The 21422-nt window shown below is 36.8% G+C and overlaps 1 protein-coding gene across 13 annotated transcripts in view; it reads right to left on the bottom strand.

The window, feature by feature from the left end:
• Nucleotides 1-1979: 1979 nt before the first annotated feature.
• Nucleotides 1980-21422, bottom strand: part of GABPB1 (GA binding protein transcription factor subunit beta 1) — an 89268-nt gene continuing 69825 nt past the window's right edge. For 7 of the 13 annotated variants that reach the window (XM_055279101.2, XM_063639466.1, XM_055279100.2 and 4 more), the window contains 3 exons: nt 14228-14413; nt 10809-10924; nt 1980-3513 (listed from right to left, as the gene is read on the bottom strand). In XM_055279101.2, coding sequence (XP_055135076.1) covers nt 3361-3513; nt 10809-10924; nt 14228-14413 — 455 coding nt within the window. In that variant the 3' untranslated portion in view covers nt 1980-3360. Of the gene's footprint in view, nt 3514-7008; nt 7122-10801; nt 10925-14227; nt 14414-21422 lie in introns of all 13 variants that reach the window. The other 6 variants (XM_055279106.2, XM_063639469.1, XM_063639465.1 and 3 more) reach the window with 3 other exon arrangements.

Below are 21422 nucleotides of genomic sequence, written 5' to 3'. Positions count from 1 at the left end.
CTATCAACCCATCAATTCCTGTAATGAACAAGGGTTTCTTCTAATTTTCAATAACATCATAAATGATCACGTTGAAGACATATATACTGGTATAGATATTCATCAGTCACGTTTTGGACAAAGATATTTGTAAGCAGAGCTTTTTATTACAAACAAGTACAGATGCTCTCTGGCTTGCAATGGGGTTACGTCCTGATAAACCCATCCTAAGTCAAAAATATCATAAATGTAAAATGCAATTAATACCCTGATAAACCCATTATAAAGTCAAACAATCATAAATCAAAGCATCATAAATTGGGGACCATCTGTATAGTTTTCATTACATGAGATTTCCCATTTATCCTCTTTTCTCTCTAATTGTCTTCCCAACCCTCCACCACCGTAAAGAAATAGAGCAATCCAGTGACAGAGTAAAAGAACTATTCTGCCATTCATATCACAAAAGATTGATGTTAAGAAAATAATTCCTAAAAGCCAATGAAAACAAATGACATCACAAGTCCTTTTGTGAAGTAATTAAGATATAAATGAAATAAATAACAATAAATGAAAATTAGTTGAGAAGCACAGTCCCTACAGATACTACTTCTCAGATGAGGCTTTCTGAAAGCATCACAGATTCAACCTAGAATGTATAATTCTAGAGGTCCAGAGACTATACAGAGGGAAGTGTTAAATCTGAATCAAGTAATTGGGCAGTCAAGATGCCTAACGAACTCAGTGTCTAGATAGTATGAAACAAGAACGATTCTAGGTGCATAGGAAAGAAAATAATTCATTACACCATAACACTAAATGGCTTGCTTGTCTTGCAGAACCCTGGTTGAGAAAAGTTGCTCCAGAAGGTGTTTGTTCATATATATGTGGAAACAATTGACCAGTGATGTGGCACCCAGATGACTGCTCACTACAAAGCCATCACTGTGTAGTGGAAGCAATTGTGTGGATTTCTGAAAACTTTTATTTCATAGACTTTTATTTTTGTCAGTTCTTTAAATCCTCTGTTCAGAGCACTATTGAGAATGACTAGAATGCAAAGCTTTTACAGCCCACCTGAAAACAGTATGAAATAAGTGAAGGGAAAAAGAAACCCATTTTAAGTTTTAATTACAAATTCTTGTCTAAGTATTGATTTTACAGATGTAAATGATTGAGAAATTATGTTATGTAACAATGACTCTGAAAAAGGTGAGCTTCCTCCATAGACACCTGAGTACCTGATGCTATCATAGACTCACTCCTTAAGCACCAATTTTTTTCTCCCATCTATGCCAGCTGTTGTTATTAGGAATCAAAATTATTTCTTGCACCAGGTAAAGTCTCCAGCAGGAGAGGAGACTGAAGTCAAAGACAACATTAAGTTAGCTTTCACAAACTTGTTCCCAACACTGTCTTGAGTCTTTTTCAGGGCCAGCCTGGTCTGAAAGCAAAACTCTGCAGTGGCTGCACTCTGGGGTGAAGACACTGGCCCTTCTCTGCTCCAGCACCACACGTCAGGGTACCTGGCTGTTGTACCAGCACCCTGCCTAACATGACAAATTAATGTACCAAAGTAACCAGAAACGACATTCTCTATTGACTTTTCAGGACTGCAGAAAAAGTCACTTCATGCTACTGAAAATATGGCCTGGCATTTTTAAAAACTAGTTTTTGGATCACTTAAAATATGTCAAATTTAGTGGAAAATTGAAAAAGATCTTTTTCCTCTTCCTTACAGAATTCTTCAATTTGCCCTAAACCCTTTTTAAGCGCTTCCAATAGTAACCATCAGGCTGACAGACCATAGATCCCTTTATTACATTAACAAATATACTGGTAATTCCAGTGAGAGAGTTAACAAATTCTCAAGAGTTACCTCAGGAATTTTAAAGTCATGTTGTGGAGAATATATTTTCATATGGTGGCTCAAATATGCAGTAGAATAACATTTTTAATGTGTTAGTAAGATGTGATAAAAACATAAGTCTACAATAACATATGTGAAAAAGATATTTAATTGCAAAATAGAAAAGTAGACCAGAGTACAGTTTTAAGGGTAATTGCTTTTTTATACAGTATAGATAACCTAGAGGGATTTCAGGGTTAAACAGTTCATAAAGCAATAAAACACTGGAAAATAAAGCAAGAAAAAGAGGTTTGAAGTAATGTTTTACCAAAAAAAAAAAAAAGAAAAAGTGAACAGTCTGCCAGTGTTTAATGTCCATACATTGTGGAATTCAACAATATTGTGATGAGAGCAAGTCATAGCACAGACACTGAGCTTTCAAAGGGAAAAGTAGAAGTTACATTAGACATGTCTATTGCATCACTGTAGTACAAAAAGTTCCTGTTCTACATACAAAAGCAATTTTTTTCCATAAGAATAATTTCCTGGGGAGAAATAAGTCCATAAAATATTTCAGAAACCCATATGCATTGGGTTTTCCAAAAACATTATCTTAAAATCCAGTGCCTTAAAGTGCTTTCATGTGGAAATCATGATGGAAGGCACAGAATACAGTTTCACGTCCCCACTCTTAAATTTTTGAAAAAGCACAGATTTTGCAGAATTGGCAAATTCAAGTTATCTTGTAGGCTGCTCCTTCCGAGAACATTGTCATTCCAAAAAAACCAGCTGCTAGCTTACTTAGTTTCAATGACCTACAGAGTAAAGGGGTTTTGTTTTTGTTTTTTTCTGGTCACTTTCATCATTTCTGTGGGAGAAATACCTATGTAAGTGATGCATTTTGAAATTATAAAACATGCAGAATATGTACAAACAGAAATTTTTAAAAATATTTGCTTCATATACATGTAAATCTACTTGGCTATAGCTGAAATTGAACAAATATAAAAATTTTGCTTTCTAAAAAATGTTTTTCAGAGAATCTGACACAACTTAAAGCTGTACAAAGATTTCCTGGGAGAAATCTTCTCTTCATATAGAGGTTTATACCTACAGGAGTAATTCCAGCATCAGTCCACCATAATTATTACACAACATTTGGTCTAACCAACAACGATCACCCTTAAAACTGTTCTGTTTCTGAGAAATTAAGGTTTGTACTAAAATCAAAAAGAATTCACAAAAACAGTCGCTTATTGTAGTTTTGGATCTCTTCAACAATCTTTATCGACTCATTTGGAACTGTAAAAAAAAACAAAAACTATTTACAGAATTCAGTTTTAAATACATTTCACAACTTCTAAAGTAAAGTTTTATGTTACAAGAACTCAGAGCTCATGGCTTAAGTCCAATTATCCATCTGTAGTCTCTTCTATCATTCTGTATTCCCATGGCTGTACCTTTGTTGTGTACAGTTCAAGATTGTATTCTTTCTCGACCAAAAGTAAAATCAAACTACATGTTCGTTTCAATTAAACAGCTTCTTTATTAGTCTGAAGACGAGTCATAGCTTCCAACTTCTGTCTGTAGGCCTCTGCTTCCTGTTCTTTCTTTAGGAGCTGCTGTCGATATTTTTGTGCTTCTCGATTTGCTTCATCCAGCTGTTTCTGAAGAGCTTCTCTCTCCTAATTAAAAGAAAAGGTTTTTTTTTAATTTTTGCAAAAATACATTATTAATACATATAAGCACGCATCCTTCAAATTAAAAAAAAAAACTGTAGTAGCTAAAAGCAGCCACCTATTGAAATTTCCTAGACATCTTGCCTTTTCAATCAATTTGCTAATATTTAAGTCCCTAATTTTGTGCTCCACATTATGAGATATGGATTAGTTTCTGACCGTAAGGAAATTATTTTCCTATTTAGAAATAAGACTAACAGGAAGACTCCAAACTGGGCACCTGTACCTTTATATGTACTACAAAAACTAGCGAAGAGTTTTTAAGAGGGAAATATACAACCACATGTCTTTAAATTTCCATTTGTGGTGCTCTTACCTAAAGGTAATAATTATAAAACAATTTTACTGAGCACCCACTATATGAGTAAACGGGGTGATTTCCAACAATAAGCATCTAAGACAGATATTATGCACAAGTTACAGAACAAGAAAAATGATGCTCAGGGATGACGTAGCTCTCCCAAGGTCACATAGTAAGAAGTTGGACTTATAGGGTTCTAATGTTACTGCTTTTAAAACTATTTTCATTTACAATAGCAAGCAAGATAATTCACCTTTAAAATGAAGAGTGCTGGTCAAGATCAGTATTTCCTAAATTATACTATTTCATAAACCAATAAAATATTAAATTATCAATGATTAAATTATATAGGTATAAAATATATGCATTAAATTCCTCAACAAACTGAGAGCTGAAACACAAATCCAATCCAATGAAAATGGTATTCTTTCTCCTCTTCCTCCTCACTCTGCCCCTCTTCAGTTATTGCAGGAAAAACAAGGAGAAACATTTCAATGAACCCACTCCCACACCTCTAAGTAAACACAAGGACAAAAGCTCAACCTCCACAGACCAAAGCTCAAGGTTAGTTTCCAGGTCTTAGGAATGAGGCAACCTCATCACAGATGCCCAGGACCTCTGAGTGGGGTGAAGGCCAGGGGTCGGATTATCACAAGAATGATAGGTCCACAGTGGACAAGACACTTGGCCAGAGAGAACTAAAGGTAAGTTGTTGGCCGACTGCTGGGGAGGCACAGTATGAGGTTCTCTTTCTATATATCCTATTCTATATATCCTCTGCCTCCTTGACTCTTGACCATTGCGAACACCAAAGGATTCCTCACCTTCACTATTCACATGGTTGGTCCACAAGCAGGAGCATGTATAATCCTCCTGCCTTTCTGTGATTCCACTTCCTTCCCCACAATGGGAATGAAGCTAGATCCAACATTTCTTTTTCTCATGGGCCCACCAGATGTGGGAGTGATTCACTTGGAGACAAATGATCTCCAAATCTTCCAATTACACAAAATGTACAAGTAGAAGAAAGGAATGCCCCTTACTCCCAGTTTAAGCAATGCCCAGGCCCTATCCTGCTGCCTCCCAACACTTCTTCTGCCCTCTTCTTATCCTAAATCCAGCCAAGATAGGAACAAGTCAGAAAAGACAACCTAGGATGAGTCCAAGGTAAGCAATCAATGCCAGTACCCTGGCTACAAACTGTGCAGGACTTTGAGGACACCAATAGAAGGGGTGAGGGGTGGAAGGTTAGATGTTACTTCCCAGGAGCTAGACCACAGCTCTGGCAGGAGTGTCCACAGCCATGCACATGTTTTAAAATTTTACGTGTGGCCGGGCACAGTGACTCACACCTTAATGCCAGCACTTTGAGAGGCCAAGGCAGGCGGATCACTTAAGCCCAGGAGTTCAAGACAAGCCTGGGCAACATGGCAAAACCCCTACAAAAAATACAACATGTAGACGGGCATGGTGGCATGCGCCTATAGTCCCAGCTACTTGGGAAGCTGAGGCAGGAGGATCACTTGAGCCCAGGAGGTTGAGGTCGCAGTGAGCAACTCCACTGCACTCCAGCTTGGGTGACGAAGCAAGACCTTGTCTCAACAAAAAAAAAAAAAAAAAGAGAGAAAAGAGAAAACAAACAAAAACTTACATGTATGTGAAAAATAAGACCAATCCTTTGGTAGCCAAAGTTTTGAATATCGGTAAAAATTTACCTTGATTTAGCAGGAAATATTGGAAGAGGTTAACTCTAAAGCATCTTCTAGTATTACCTATTTATTAACATTTAGAGTCAGGAAAGGATTCACAATTATTGCAGAAGATGAAAGCAAACCGAGTCTAACAGTGAAAAGAACCTAATCCTATTTTCCATATTGCATATTTTAACTTCAAGAAGTACAATTTATCTTGATAAAAATGAAAAGATAGCTCCCTTCTGCCTACTAGGTGAAATAAAAAACTCATTTTCACAGCATTTTTTGGCTAATTCTATAAAACCTAGAAGACAAAGATCATTAGCACTGCATGCTGAATACATTTAATCTTTAAGATTGAAAGTATAATTAACACTATAATTTTATTTTTTTTCTTTTTGAGACGGAGTCTCACTCTGTTACCCAGGCTGGAGTGCAGTGGCATTATCTCAGCTCACTGCAACCTCCACCTCCCAGATTCAAGCAATTCTACTGCATCAGCCCCCCGAGTAGCTGGGACTACAGGTGCGTGCCACCACGCCCAGCTAACTTTTTGTATTTTTAGTAGAGACGGGGTTTCACCATGTTAGCCAGGATGGTCTCGATCTCCTGACCTCATGATCTGCCCGCCTTGGCCTCCCAAAGTGCTGGGATTACAGGCATGAGCCACTGCGCCCGGCCTAAATGTTTTTTAAAAGAGAGAAACTGGGCAGGATATGTGAGCTGTTTGCTTGTGTGTAAACATCAGTTTTCTAACTGCCCTGGGCCAAACATGACAAGTATAATTTTGTTTTTATAAATAAAGTTTTATTGAAATACAGCCACACCCACCCATTTTTAAATGGTCTATGGCTGCTTTCACTCCAATGGCAGAATTGAGTAGTTGACAAAGAGACTGCAGGGCCCACAAAGCCAAAAATATTTGGTACCTGGCCATTTATGAAAAAAAAACTTTGCCTTCTCCAGCCTTAGAAAAAAGAGATATAGACTGGGTGCTGGGCACGCAGTGGCTCATGCCTGTAATCCTAGTACTTTGGAAGGCCAAGGCAGGTGGATTGCTTGAGCCTAGGAGTAAGAGACTAGCCTGGGCAACAGGGCAAAACTTCATCTCGAAATCCTGACTTCAAGTGATCCTTCCACTTCAGTCTCCCAAAGTGCTGGGATTACAGGCATGAACTACCATGCCCGGCCACAAAACCTTATCTCTACAAAAAAAATACAAAAACTGGCTGGGCATGGTGGTGTAGCCTGTAGTCCCAGCTACTCAAGAGGCTGTGAGGTGGGAGGATTGCCTGAGCCCAGGGAGGTCAAGGCTGCAGTGAACTGTGATTGCACCACTGCACTCCAGCCTAGGCAACACGTGAGACCCTGTCTCAAAAAATAAATAAATAAATACAAACATACATAAAAACACTAATATTAAAAAAGAGAGAGAAGAGATATGACCTGGATATGGTGACTTATGCCAGTAATCTCAACTCTTCAGGAGGCCAAGGTGGGAGGATCACTTGAGGCCAGGAGTCCAAGACCAGCCTGGGCAACGTAGCAAGACACCCTCTCTATGAAAAGAAAAAAAAAAAAAAAAACTTAGCCGGGTATAGTGGTCCCAGCTACTTGGGAGGCTGAGGTGGGAAGCTTGCTTGAGCCTAGGAGTCTGAGCTTGCAGTGAGCCATGATTGCACCACTGCACTTTTGCCTGGGTGGCAAAGCGAGACCCTGCCTTAAAAAAAGAAAAAAAAAAAAAAAAACAGAGACAGATGTGACTATAAACATTTTTAAATTGTGGCAGATCAGGAAAGATAGCCATAAAAGAAAAAACAGACTGAAAAACTTTGCATCAAATAAAACATTTTATAAAGTTTATAGAAATCAGTTTTTAAGAGAGCACTAAGGATCTCAAATCTACCACCAGTTAAAGGACACAAATATTTCATAAAAATAAAATTTATAGCCATGTGCAGTGGCTCATGCCTATAATCCCAGCACTTTGGGAGGCTGAAGCGGATGGATCACCTGAGGTCAGGAGTTCGAGATCAGCCTGGCCAACCTGGTGAAACCCCATCTCTATCAAAAATACAAAAATTAGCCAGGCATGGTGATGTACGCCTGTAATCCCAGCTACTTAGGAGACTGAAGCAGGAGAATCACTTGAACCTGGGAGGCAGAGGTTGCAGTGAGCTGAGATAGCAGCACTGCACTCCAGCCTGAGCAACAGAGACTCTATCTAAAAAAAAATAAAATAAAATAAAATTTACTAATAAACATTTATCTCTAACCTCCATGGCAAAGAAAACATAAAGGTATTTCCTGAAGTCACACAATAAAGTAATAGAGAAAATCTGTTACTCCTAATACACTGAATACATTTCTTATACATGTACAAAGATTAATTTCAATTCAGAATAGTCTAAAGTTGTTTATTTTTAGAAATCTGTAAATAACACTCTTCCTCCAAAAAGAACTTCAATGCAGTAATAAATGGAAGATAAAATTATATACATTATTGCAATTTGGTGTCTTATTCATACCTTTCCCTCCAAAAAAAAACCTATTTCCTACATTGCCATATGCAGATGTAAAGCCCACAAAATTTACAATACACTTTCTACAATTTAAAGTAATTTTTCCAGAGACTCTTGGCAAACCTCTCCATTGTTAGTTGGGAAACTGTAAACATAAATTTTTAGCACCTTATTATTTTTTTTTTCTTTTGTCTCACTCTGTTACCCAGGCTGGAGTGCAATGGCATGATCTCAGCTCACTGCAACCTCCGTCTCCCGAGTTCAAGCGACTCTCCTGCCTCAGCCTCTCGAGTAGCTGGGACTACAGGCGTGCGCCACCACACCCAGCTAATTTTCATATTTTTTAGTAGAGATGGGGTTTTGCCATGTTGGCCAGGCTGGTCTCGAACTCCTGACCTCAGGTGATCCACCCACCTTGGCCTCCCAAAGTGCTGGGATTACAGGCATAGGCCACTGCACCCGGCCAACTCTTAGCAACTTCTTTATGAACAGTCACTCTGGTCATTGCAGTCACAGATACATGGAGAAAACTCAAATATTAGATTTTGTATAGAGTTAATTTTTAAATTTCTTTAAGTTTCTCAATCTCAGCATCATTGATATTTTTGGGCCACACAATTCTTTATTGTGGGAGGCTGTCTTGTGCATTGTAGGATGTATACCCAGCCTCTACCCATTACATATGTCAGTGGAATGCCACCAGTCATGACAACCAAATATGTCTCCTGACGCTGCTTTAGAGAAACTTTGAAAGTTAATGGCCAAGCTGTCCCTTAGGAGTATAAAAGTCTCCCCCCAAGATAACCCCATTGGCCACCTAAGAAAATAAATTCAAAATAACAACTTCATGTATTATAAGGAAATTATTACCTGGTTTGGTGAAAACATTGGAGGTCATCTCTTCATTCTATATCTCCAGCCTACCACTACCTGTATACTCACTGTATGCTTCCAGGTTTCTCTGAAATAGCCCTAAGAGGTCATGCAACCTTGGCTTGAACATTTCCAGTGATGGAGAATAAGATTTCCATTACCAGAAAGCTCTAATTACTAAAATCAAAACAAAGCAAGCAAACCAAAAACCACTGTTCTTCATACCAAGCTAAAACTGAATCTCCCTAAAGCTCCATCTCCTTGGCCCTAGTTACTTTATATACCTCTAAATTCATATTTCCTTGTTATTTGCAATTATTTTCCCTGGTCTCTCAAAAGACTGTAAGAAAGAAATCAGGCTGAACTTTGAGGGAAACAGCAATGCTCACTGGTCATTAGGTAAATAAAGGTACAGGCTGCACATTCATTGTTTAAAAATATAATCTGTTGAATTAAATAAGCTTACATTTAATAAAAATTCAAGTAATTTTAAAATAGTACTTTATTAGATAGTTAAAGTGAAGTACATGACAAATTTTTTACCTTATGTGTCTGAAAAAGATCATCTGACATATCAGAAAAACAACAAAAATTATTAAATAATAAGTATACTGATACCATTCAATGGAAAAATTGTTAGTTTGTGAATAAGAACTTCAACATCCTACATATCACCTTAAATCTGGAAGAAATAAAACAACCCAACATCAATATTTAAAGTCATAATTTTACCAAATATTCTGGTTAAACCAATAATCAGATTCTTTTAAACTCAATAATATATTTGTGGTGTGGCCAAAGATGTACCAGTCTTACATTTACATGAATTTAGGAAGGTTATTTTCTCATTGTCTTTAGTTTGACTTATGTTGCCTTTTAGTGACTTATTTTAAAAATCTCCTTTCTATAACAAGAACCTTTACAAAAAATTACTAAATATTCACCAAGTTTACTACAAACACATATCAGATATAAATATTGTATGACTATACTGACTTTTTCAATTCTCATAAAAAGCCGAAAATGGAGACATTATTATTCGAAATTCCAGTTTGGGACACAATAAAACCGAAACTCAGAAAGATAAGATTCCTTGCCTCAATGCTAATAGAGCAAGAGGTGGGATTCCAACTCAGCTCATTTGATTTCAAGTTCAGTGGTTGCAGTTGTTCTTTCAAAGTTATTCAAGTATAACTTTGTTTTCATTTGATATAACTTATTATCAAGTTCATGGAACAAAATTTTATCTACAGTCAGTCAAGAAAAAAACCTGTGAAGCAACTGTGGTTTTGTTACACCTACAAACTGGTTTACGCTTACAAATTACTTTGGGAGAGGGGAAAAAATGTTGAATCCTATGAACAGCTAGTCTAAATTCATTTACTTGCCTTGAAATAAGCAATTACCTATTGCTTTTAAAAAATAACCCATTTGACAAACATCAACCTTCTTTAAGAGGATCCCCTAGCCCAATTAGGCATTTGAGTTTCAGTTTTGAACGAAAAAAAAAAACTTTTAGCCAATATATACTGGTATTTTCCTTTAGTGACGCGTAAGAATGGTGTGTGTAAGTTTAAAATATAAAGGATGAAGTGGAAGAACCAAAGACATTCCAGTGTTATCAAGATGACAGACTGTTATAAACAAATTCTTCACTCACTCATTCATTCATTCAATATGTATTTATTGAGGGCTTGCTATATGTATAAGGCAAAAATAAACAAAATGAAAATACTACGCACTTTCATTCTGTATCAAAACAATACTGTCAGTAATAAATATAAAAGACAAAAAAAATTGAATTTATTTTGGATGACTGCGGCAAAGCACACCGGGTAAAAGACTCCTTACTTCTATTTCTGCAGATTCCACCCGGTTTTCAATTATTTCGATACATTGTCTCTTAGCTGGTGGTTCTTCACTTATAACAGTTTCTTCAGCAATGTCTGTTGCTGGTACTGTTAATACTAAAATGAAACAAAAATTATGTATTACTTCATTTCCAGAGAGATTTATTAGAAATAGAACTAGTCTTGACATTGTTGATGCTACTCATCTAAAATAAGTACATTCCAAAACAATAATTCCAAATCATTGATTTGCTTTTTATGAGACAATCCATATTTGTCTTTTTTATTACCTTCTTGCTTTTTTACTGAAATCTACTTATTAAAGTACCTACAAATATTTTTTAAATTATATAGATAATATATTCATTCATGACTCAAAACATCAAAATATTTAACAAGCATATTTTGAGAGGCCTCATGCCCACCCCTGCTAACAGATATCATTTTATTAATTTATTATGTATTATACTTATATTAATTTAAAAATTAGTATACATTCTCATTTTCCTTTCTTACATAAAAGGTAGCATATATACAATAGACATATTGTTCTGCATCTGCTTTTTTCACTCCAAATACTTATAGTATCTTACATCATTACATAGAGAGCTTCTGCTTATTTAGCTGCATAATGTCCACTAAGTGGATATTCCATTATGAGCACTGATAGTTCATAAACATTGCTTGTTTTTGTATTGTACTGTTGGGCTTTTTCTCAATTTTTAGTAGCTCTTTATATAAATGCAATTATATAGAGAGGTTGTCCTTGCTTTGCACAGCAGTACAGGAACATAAAAATGACTGTGCAAGCTGAAACAATGGGAAGCCATTTTAATAATCACAATGGGGAAAATTACAATTGTTCCATGGCCTTTAAAATTTTTTGCCAAAACATGAAAAACTCTCTTAGTGACAGTTATAAATGTAAATAAAAATTTAAAAATAGTAAAACTAATATTTATTTAGTATAATATAATTTAAAACATTAGAAATATTGAGAATTTAGGTTTTACTTCTTTTTTATTCATGACATAAATTAACTCAGGAAAAAATGAGAATTTATATCTGTTTATTAGACTGTCAGTAAAGTCTATATAATTCACATGTAAACGATATATATTTTAATTCAGGAAGGCTTTAAAAGTTTATTTTTTTAATATTCAGTAGAACTTTCTCATTGCTATTCTTTTCCAGAGTTTTCCTTATTCTTCTTCCCTCTGCCCCATCAACATAAACTTTAGAATCCATTTGGCTAATTACAGAAAAAAACTTGATATTTGTTATGGGCTGAATGGTACTCCCACTCCCCAAATTCACATGTTGAAGTCCTAACCCCCAGTACCTCAAAGTGTGACTCTATTTGGAGACAGGGTCCTTAAACAGATAATTAAGGTAAAATGAGATGGGCCCTAATCCAGTACTACTGGTGTCCTTACAGGAAGAGGAGATTAGGACACAGATAACACAAATACTGAGGCAGACCATGTGAGGACAGGCCACAAGGTGGCCATCTGCAAACCAAGGAGAGCAGCCTCAGAAGAAACCAAACCTGCCCAACACCTTGATCTCATACTTCTAGCCTTCAGAGCTGTGAGAAATCATTAGTCTGTATAATGATACAGGTTTTGGAAACAATGTTATGTCTGCTTCATACAAATATTTTTAAAGTTTTCTTCTTTTCTAAAAATTAGAATTAGTTCTTTAACGCTTTGTGAAAGCATCTGACCCTATTCCAAATTTCAGACCAGCTATCAGCAGAAGATTTCAGCAGAGTGGGACAGAATGGCCTCCCAGGCTTCACAGGTCAAGGGTTTCCTCTCCTACTGCTACAGCAACAAACTCCTTTCTTGAAATCTGGTCTCTGTTCAATGCCATGCCTCCTCTGTCACTCAAAACCAAAGCTGGTTTAGGCAAAGTTCTACCTTGAGCCCTGCCCTTTGCTGGCCATGAAAGGCACACGTTCTACAATCCTACTCATTTTCTTTCCTTCTTTATTTTTATGGAGACAGGGTCTCACTCTGTCATCCACACTGGTGTGCAATGGTGCAATCATAGTTCACTGCAGCCTCAAACTTCTGGGTCCAAGCGATCCTCCTGCCTCAGCCTTCCAAGTAGCTGGGACTACAGGCTCACACTATCATACCTGGCTAATTTCATCGTTTTTACTTTTGTAGAGACGAGTATCATTGTGTTGCTAAGACTGGTCTTGAACTCCCGGCCTCAAGCAATCATCCCACCTTAGCATTCCAAAGTGCTGGGATTATAGGCATGAGCCACCGTACTAGCCCTATTCATTTTCTCAAAGATTATGTGTGGACACTTTTTTTAGGGGGAGACAAGGTACAGGGCAATGCTTACTTAGGCACTTTCTACAGCTTCTCTCTCTGCCTCAGTATTCATGCCCTATTCTATCTCAGTCCTGCATGCAGCACTTCCTACTGAGTCTGGGGCCCTGTCCTTCTGAGAGAGCATGTTTATTGCTGAGCTTAACCCCTTTTCTTTCCTTGATGCACCAGTGTGGATTTCCATGAGAGTCCTCTTGCCCTGGCTGTAATGGCTTCAGATGCTTTTGGCAGCACTTAAAAATGTGGAATTCTGAGGTTTTCTCAGCCTTTTAGTTTCACTGAAAATGTAGCTGAGGCTTTTGTTTCATCTTGTTAGCCTTTGTGGTTTCCAAAAGGAGAAAAATGTTAGAATTCACAATAAAGCTGCTAAAATGTGCTACCATATTCCTACTACAAGTCCTAAGTCCACCTTTTTTTTTTCTTTTTCTTTTTCTGAGAAAAAGTTTCTCTCTGTTGCCCAGGCTGGAATGCAGTGGCATGATAATGGCTCACTGCAGCTTCAACCTCCTGGGCTCTAGCAATTCTCCCACTCCAGGCTCCCAAGTAGCTGGGACTATCAGCAAATGTCACCATGCCTAGCTAATTTTTAATATTTTTTTTAGACATGGGGTCTCACTATGTTGCCCAGGCTCCAACTTCTTTTTAAGTAGCTTTTTCTTACATGGTATTTTTGAAAGCTCACATGGTATTTGAATTGCATTAAATGATCTAGGAAACTACTGTCCAATGCTGATTTGAATTATTTATTTCGGATATTATTTGTGTTGACATTTAAGCTCATTTTTCAACCAGAATACTCTGGGGCCAATTTCTCTTTCCACCCAGTATATACTCAGAGAAAGCAAGCTAATTTTAATTTTAATTAGCCTAAGCAAATAAAATTAGGTAATTAAGTCTACTGCAAAGGGTTATAAAAATATAACTCAAGGCAAAAATACATTCTTTGGAACACATATCACAATTTCCTGAGAATTAAAAATAAACACAATCTTTTTGGACTGCAGGGAAGACTTAAAGAAAATAAAAATTAAAAAAAAAAAAACACACAAACTTTATATAAATGTCTACTACTAACCTTGTTGTCCATCTGGCATGGTCACAATGATGGGCTGACCAATTCCACTGGTTGGAATAGAGTGCAAATTTCCAAGCTGAATTCCATCTGTAACTATTGTGATGACTTGCTGACCCCCTGAACTAACTACTTGCTGAATGGCACCATCCACAGATTCTGCAGTAACTACTTCCTCCGTGGCCACTACTGGAAAAAAAATAAGAAAAAGAAAACTCAGCAAACATATGTAACGGTATGAATAGAAACCTATTTTTGCTTTGTCTGCTACTTTTGCTTTCTATGCTTCTTTCTTTTCTTTTTTCTTTCTTTCTTTTTTTTTTAATAGAAATAGGGTCTCACTCTGATGCCCAGGCTGGAGTGTAGTGGCACAATCATGGCTCACTGCATCCTTAACTCCTGCACTCACATAATCCTCTTGAATCTGCCTCCCAAGTAGCTGAGACTGCAGGTATGTACCACCATACCTGACTAGTTTTATTTTTTGTAGGGATGGGGTCTTGCTATGTTGGCCAGGCTGGTCTCAAACTCCTGGCCTCAAGCAAGCCTCCTGCCTTGACCTCCCAAAGTGCTGAGAATTACAAACATGAGCCACCACACCTGGTCCCCTGCTTCTTTCTTACCCAGGAAAACTTGTACATGGTTTTAAAACTCAGTCGCCAGAGGTGTTGGAGATATCTATGTAACCAGTTGATTATAAGTCTCTCATAATTTATAATACATCAGTTCCAACTATCTTTACATGTGAGTGGTTAAACAATTTCTCTTCATTTGGTTGTATGAGGTACAAAATTTAGAAGATCTAATATCATGACAAAGGTTTTATCTGTTTCGCAAAACCTCACAATTCAGTCGGGTGCTGGCGGCTCAGGCCTGTAATCCCAGCACTTTGAGAGGCCGAGGCAGGAGGATCACTTGAGGTCAGGAGTTCGAGACTAGCCTGGCCAACATGGCAAAACCCCGTCTCTACTAAAAATACAAAAATTAGCTGGGTCTGGTAGTGCATGCCTATAATCCCAGCTACTCAGGAGGCTGAGGCAGGAGAATTGTTTGAACCCAGGAGGCAGAGGTTGCAATGAGAAGAGATCATGCCACTGCCCTCTAGATTGGGCAACAAAATAAGACCCTGTCTCAAAAAAAAAAAAAATCCACAATTCATAAGATGAATTTGAATATGATTATACTCCATTTACATTTATGTGTGAGTTGACATACAGAATAAAGAGTATTCTCTTTTTGGATTAAGTGAGCAAGGATTTGCCTTGATAATAAGTGGCATACAGATGTGGTACTATGTGATGGTAAATAGTATTTGTTAACATTTCCACAAATAAAATCCCCAAATATGCTCTTAATAATTTATGAAAGCCTTAGAGAGGATTCCGGCAGCTAAAGCAGCACCTGTGGCCTTGTCTGGGTAGAGAAATCGCAAGTTAATACTGCCAAAATCCTTTCTCATAGGCAATCCTACACCCAACTACTGATCCCAAAAGACATGTAGAAGAACATACATGGTAGCTTTATTCATACTAGTAAAAAACTACAAACAACCCAGATATTATTTGATAATAAATAAACAGTGATAGAGTCAAACACAGCAATTTGACTATATGCAAAACGTGGATGAACCTGACAAAAAACAAAACTGAGTGATGTAAACCAGACACAGAAGGTACTGTCTACCTTCCGTTTATGAACTGAGCAATGTTTACACAATGTTTACACAATGTTTACAATTATCCTATGTAAATCCTTTGTGACAATTCCTCAAACTGTACACTTATAATCCATAAACATTTCTGTACATTAAACCGCACTTCAATAAAAAAGCATCAAAAGGAATGATAGTAATGGATTACTATCCATTGAATTTTTTTTTTTTTTTTTTTGAGACGGAATGTCGCTCTGTCACCCAGGTTGGAGTGTAGTGGCGTGATCTCGGCTCACTGCAACCTCCGCCTCCTGAATTCAAGCGATTCTTCTGCCTCAGCCTCCCGAGTAACTGGGACTACAGGTGTGTGCCACCACGCCCAGTAATTTTTTTTTTGTATTTTTAGTAGGGACAGGATTTCACCATATTGGCCAGGCTGGTCTTGAACTCCTGACCTTGTGATCCACCTGCCTTTGCCTCCCAAAGTGCTAGGATTACAGGTGTGAGCCACCATGCCCAGCCTGAATTTTAAAAAATCTTTCTATCTGGCTCATGCCTGTAATACCAGCACTCCAGGAGGCCGAGGCAGGATGATCACTTGAGCCCAGGAGTTCAAGACCAGCCTGGGTAACACAGTGAAATCCTGTCTACACAAAATTTAAAAATTAGCCAGGTTTGGTGATTTACACCTGTAGTCTCAGCTACTTGGGAGGCTGGGGTGGGAAGATCCCTTGAGCCTGGGAGGTTGAGGCTGCAGTGAGCAGTGATCACACCACTGCACTCCAGCCTGGGTGACAGAGTGAGACTCTGTCTCAAAAAAAAAAAAAAATTCTATCTACAATAATACCTCATAAAAAGGAGAGAAAGGAGGAAATGGGAAAGATCTTCCTGATAGACATCCAGTTAACATTTAAAAAATGACAAGTTAAGATAAATCATTGTAACTCCTAATGTAATAACTGATTCAAGCAAGGATCAGTAGTGGGTGCTAAAAGCATTGGTAAAATCTTGTGGAGAAACAGGATATTCAAATGTTCTCAAAGTATCCCACCAAAGATTACTATTAGTTGCAAAGGAGAAAATCCACCTGAAAAGACCCGGCAGGCATCATTCTACCGAGTGCTCATTATCAGGATGGGCTGATATTATGAGCCTCCTTACGCGATGCACTGGGAGGTTACAAAAATTCACTGGTGTTCTTCCTGGAAATGTCTGAACTAAATCTGACTATACACGACATTTGGAGGACAACTTGAAAACGGACCATATGTCAGATAATTTTTTTTAATTAATGTTGTTGTTTTTAGAAAATAAAATGGAGCTGTGGATATGTAAAAGGCCATCCTTATTCTTGAGAGATACCTGCCAAAGTAAAGGTGAAGTATCGTGATGTCTCCAGCCTACTTTCATATAACTTAGCAAAATAAAAGTGTATATATGTGTGTGTGTGTGTACATGCACACATGTGTCAGAGAACATATGGGCATGCCAAGATGTTAACAGTTGGTGAATACAGGTGAAAGTTGTACAGGTTCATCCTCCAATTTTTCTGTGGGTTTGAAAACTGTCTACATATAAAAAAAATTAATTATAACTAGTTCAAAAAGGGGAATGACATTAAAAATTATTTCTAAATGGCATGGTTTTTAATGTGTTATTTACACATTACAAAAGTGTAATTGCAAAAAGTGTAATTTTACAAAAAGTGTAATTAAATAAAACCACTCTCTACTAAAATCAAGCTACCATCCATATACACAGTTGCTCTGAAACATGCTGAGTTTCTATCATCTCACAGTAGGGCATCATGGATATCAGTGATCACGGGATTTACTAAGACAGAAAGGCCATAAATATAGGAACTGCTTTTTTTTTTAAGGCAGGAAAAATACTAGGAAACTAGTTTTCAAGATGTACTCAACAGGCCTGGCTTCAACTCTGTTACTGTGTTACTTAGTAATCATGGATCACAATACAAACCACAGAACACTCAGAATACAAACAACCTTTGTTTTGAGCTCTCTTGTAATTTTTGTTTACCTTAAACTGTAATTAGGTTTTATCACCAAGCACTTAAGAAAATTTCAGGAAGATAATTACAAAATGAAATGTGGGACATAAAATAGTAATATATTCAACAGAACTACTACTAGGATTTTCAAACACATTAAGTATTGCTTTGATTTTTTCAAAAAACTATCCATATGAAAAAGAAATGTTCACTTGAATGCTAACTACAGACTGTAAATATTTTAAAGCATAATCATATGTAAGAAATTTCTAAGATCACACACAAGGCACAATTCAAGAACTTTCATCTTTGCACTATTTGCAATGACTGTTATTAAAATAATAGAGTTCTTGCCTTTCATCTAAAAAGCTTTCTTTTTAAGTTGTGCTATGGTAAGATATTTAAGAAAAAATTAAAAGGAAACCAATTACGTAAGACAAAGTGCCCCCCGGAAGCCTTAAGAACAATCTAACAGTAAAATGTTGAAACACGTAAGAATAAAAGAGAAAGCCTAAAAACTCTTAAAAGATTATTGATTTTAAAAAATAGATTTATATTCCAAAACATAAAGCTCCCTGGATAAAAAATAACTATAACATAAATATTCATTGATCTAATTCAAAAGTCAAGTTGTAATATTTAAAGAAAACCTAGATAATCTGCAGCACCTTTGAAGACATCTGAGCTCTCTTGTTCAATAAGAATTCTGAATTCAGATGCCATACAAATGAAATAAGGGAAGAAAACTGTCTTTGAAATGTCCTAAAAGATTGAAAATTCTACATAGAAACATTTAAATAATAAAATAGAAACTATGGGCCGGGTGCCGTGCTCATGCCTGTAATCTCAGCACTTCAGGAGGCCGAGGCAGGTGGATCATGAGGTCAAGAGATCGAGACCATCCTGGCCAAGATGGTGAAACCCCGTCTCTACTAAAAATACAAAAATTAGCTGGGCGTGGTGGCACGCACCTGTAGCCCCAGCTACTCGGGAGGCTGAGGCAGGAGAATGGCGTGAACCTGGGACGAGGCAGAGCTCGCAGTGAGCCGAGATCATGCCACTGCACTCCAGCCTGGGCAACAGAGTGAGACTCCGTCTCAAACATAAATAAATAAAATAGAAACTATATTCATTGAAGAAAAAAATTAACTTTTCGAAGGTATTATGGTGGCAGTTTAACCTGAAATTAAAAACAAAAAAGCAAAAACAAAACAAAACAACCTCATGAGGCCCAGTACATATCCCTTAAAGCCAACTGAGTTGTATTACCCTATTTTTGATATAGACTAAAAAACAATGTACAAAATAGACCTGGTTCAAATTTCACTTTTAGGGAGAAAAAGAAGGAACTTTTTTATTTTTATTTTTTTTCTTTTTTTAACCCCTGTTTTGACACATAAGAAAAGAGGGAACTTTTATAGCCATCAGATGCATTACACCTTTGGAAAAACCACTTTATTAGTAATTACCAGAAGTTGCTCTAAAGACAAAAAAGAAGGGTGATCACTGATGTGTATTTAATCAAGGTATTATACAATTGTACCACAAGGAAGAATAAAGCTAAGCAAAGGAAAGTTGCTATAGGATTACAGGCTAGAGCTACAAAATAAGAGATGTATGAAAAAATATTTTTAAAGGGCCAGATAACTACACTATAGATGTAAGGCCTACATCTTAACCAATCACAGCTTCTAATTCTATATCCCAAATAACCCTCGAATCTATTCACTTATTGTCTCTGTCAAATCTTCATTCATGCTATCATTATAACTTTTCCCTGGTTGACTGCATTAGACTCCAAACAAAAATCCCTTCCAAAGCATTCTTCTAAACCTGCCAAAGTGATCATTTTTAAAGTCCTATATAATCTCACCTTCAGCCACCTTGAGTGACTCTTCCACTTACTGGGTTTAGCTGCACTGGCCTCTGGGTCCCCTAAAAAGTCAAGCTCTTTCCTGCCTCAAAAGCTTCACATGTCCCTCTTGCTAAAATGTTCTTCCCCAAACTTTTCCCTGACTAATGCTTACTTTAATTTTCAGTTTAAATGTTTCTTCCTCTAGGAAGATTCCATGATCCACTAGAGTGGCCTGTAAGCCTTAGTAGAAAGACGGGAAAATGTGATTGCTTCTGTATACTAATAAATAATGTACTACATGGTGGTAGTTTTCCTCATAAGAAAATACATATCTGCAACTCCCAAAAAAGAAAAAAAAAGCTTTCGCTTTTTTGTCTATTCATTTTGGAATGACTTTCAAAATGAAAATCACAGAAAATGGTATGAGTCGGAATGAGTTCCAAAAAATCTAAATCTTACCCATTCTTTAGGGCACAACTCAACACATTCCCCTCCACCACACCCACCCCCAACTCCAGCTAAAAGTAATCTCTTTCCACTGAACAATAATAGAAATTCAATGAGCTATTTTAATCATAAAGCACTGACAACCTGCTGTTATATTTGCTTATAACATCAAGAAAAGACAGAGGTATCATTTGGTTTCTCGATGAAAATATTATAATAGACATTGTAAGGTTCTCATAGGACTACCATTAAAATGTGTGGTATATGTCAAAAATGGTACTAACGTCATTTCCATTTTCTAATGGAAAGTCAATTCCATTGACTTCCAAATGGAAATCATTTACATTTTGCAAGTCATTCCAAAATGAAGAGACATGAAGGTGCTATTTAAAGCCGTAATTCCTGAGTGAAATGGCATGGTACCCTGGACTATCACAATTGCCTTCTCTTTATATATAGGACCATGCCAACCAGCTAGTTTCCATTTAAAATATAGTCCATTTGCTGCTACAATCTGGCTGTTTTGTAACCAGGAAAAATGTTTATTGTACCACTTAGCTAGTAAAAGAAAAGAATATGAGCAGTAACAATTAGTGTACTGATGGAGCTTACACTATATTTTGGTCAACATCATTTATAAAGGGCAAGAAAGTAGCAGAACACTTATTTCAACAGATGACCTATTACTAGAAAAAGCTATAGAAACAGATACATCCCAAAAGTAATAGCGATGATGCTTTTGCTTAAAATAAGATAAAATGAAAATTACACAAATAATTCAATATTGTGTAATTCAAATATCTCAAACCAAATTATAAACATTCTAAAAGAGCCCACAGATCATGTGAATAAACTGCATAGGAGAGATGGTACATTATAGAGGTCACAGACACATACTTTGGGAATCAGTCAGACTTTGAGCAAATCCTCCTTTCTCTACTTAATAGCCATATGCCCTTTGATAAAATCATTCAACCTCCACAAACCTGTTGCATTATATATAAAATGGAGGTCCCACTAATGTATTTTCCAGATTCTAACAAGCCCTTGAAAAGATATATATAAACATTTTGAGAATCAGGATGAGTCTGATGATTGATTTTAAAGAAGTGGACAGCCAGAAATCAGAGAAATAATCTGTGGCAGATTTAGCTTTGCCTGAGTATGTGCAAATTGAGCTTTGAGTTGTTTACTCTGGTGGTAACATACTTCAACTTTCATTTAACTTAATTCT

Source organism: Symphalangus syndactylus, chromosome 5 (genome assembly GCF_028878055.3).
Source record: "Symphalangus syndactylus isolate Jambi chromosome 5, NHGRI_mSymSyn1-v2.1_pri, whole genome shotgun sequence".
NCBI lineage: Eukaryota > Metazoa > Chordata > Mammalia > Primates > Hylobatidae > Symphalangus > Symphalangus syndactylus.
This window is presented reverse-complemented; position numbering and strand designations above follow the sequence as displayed.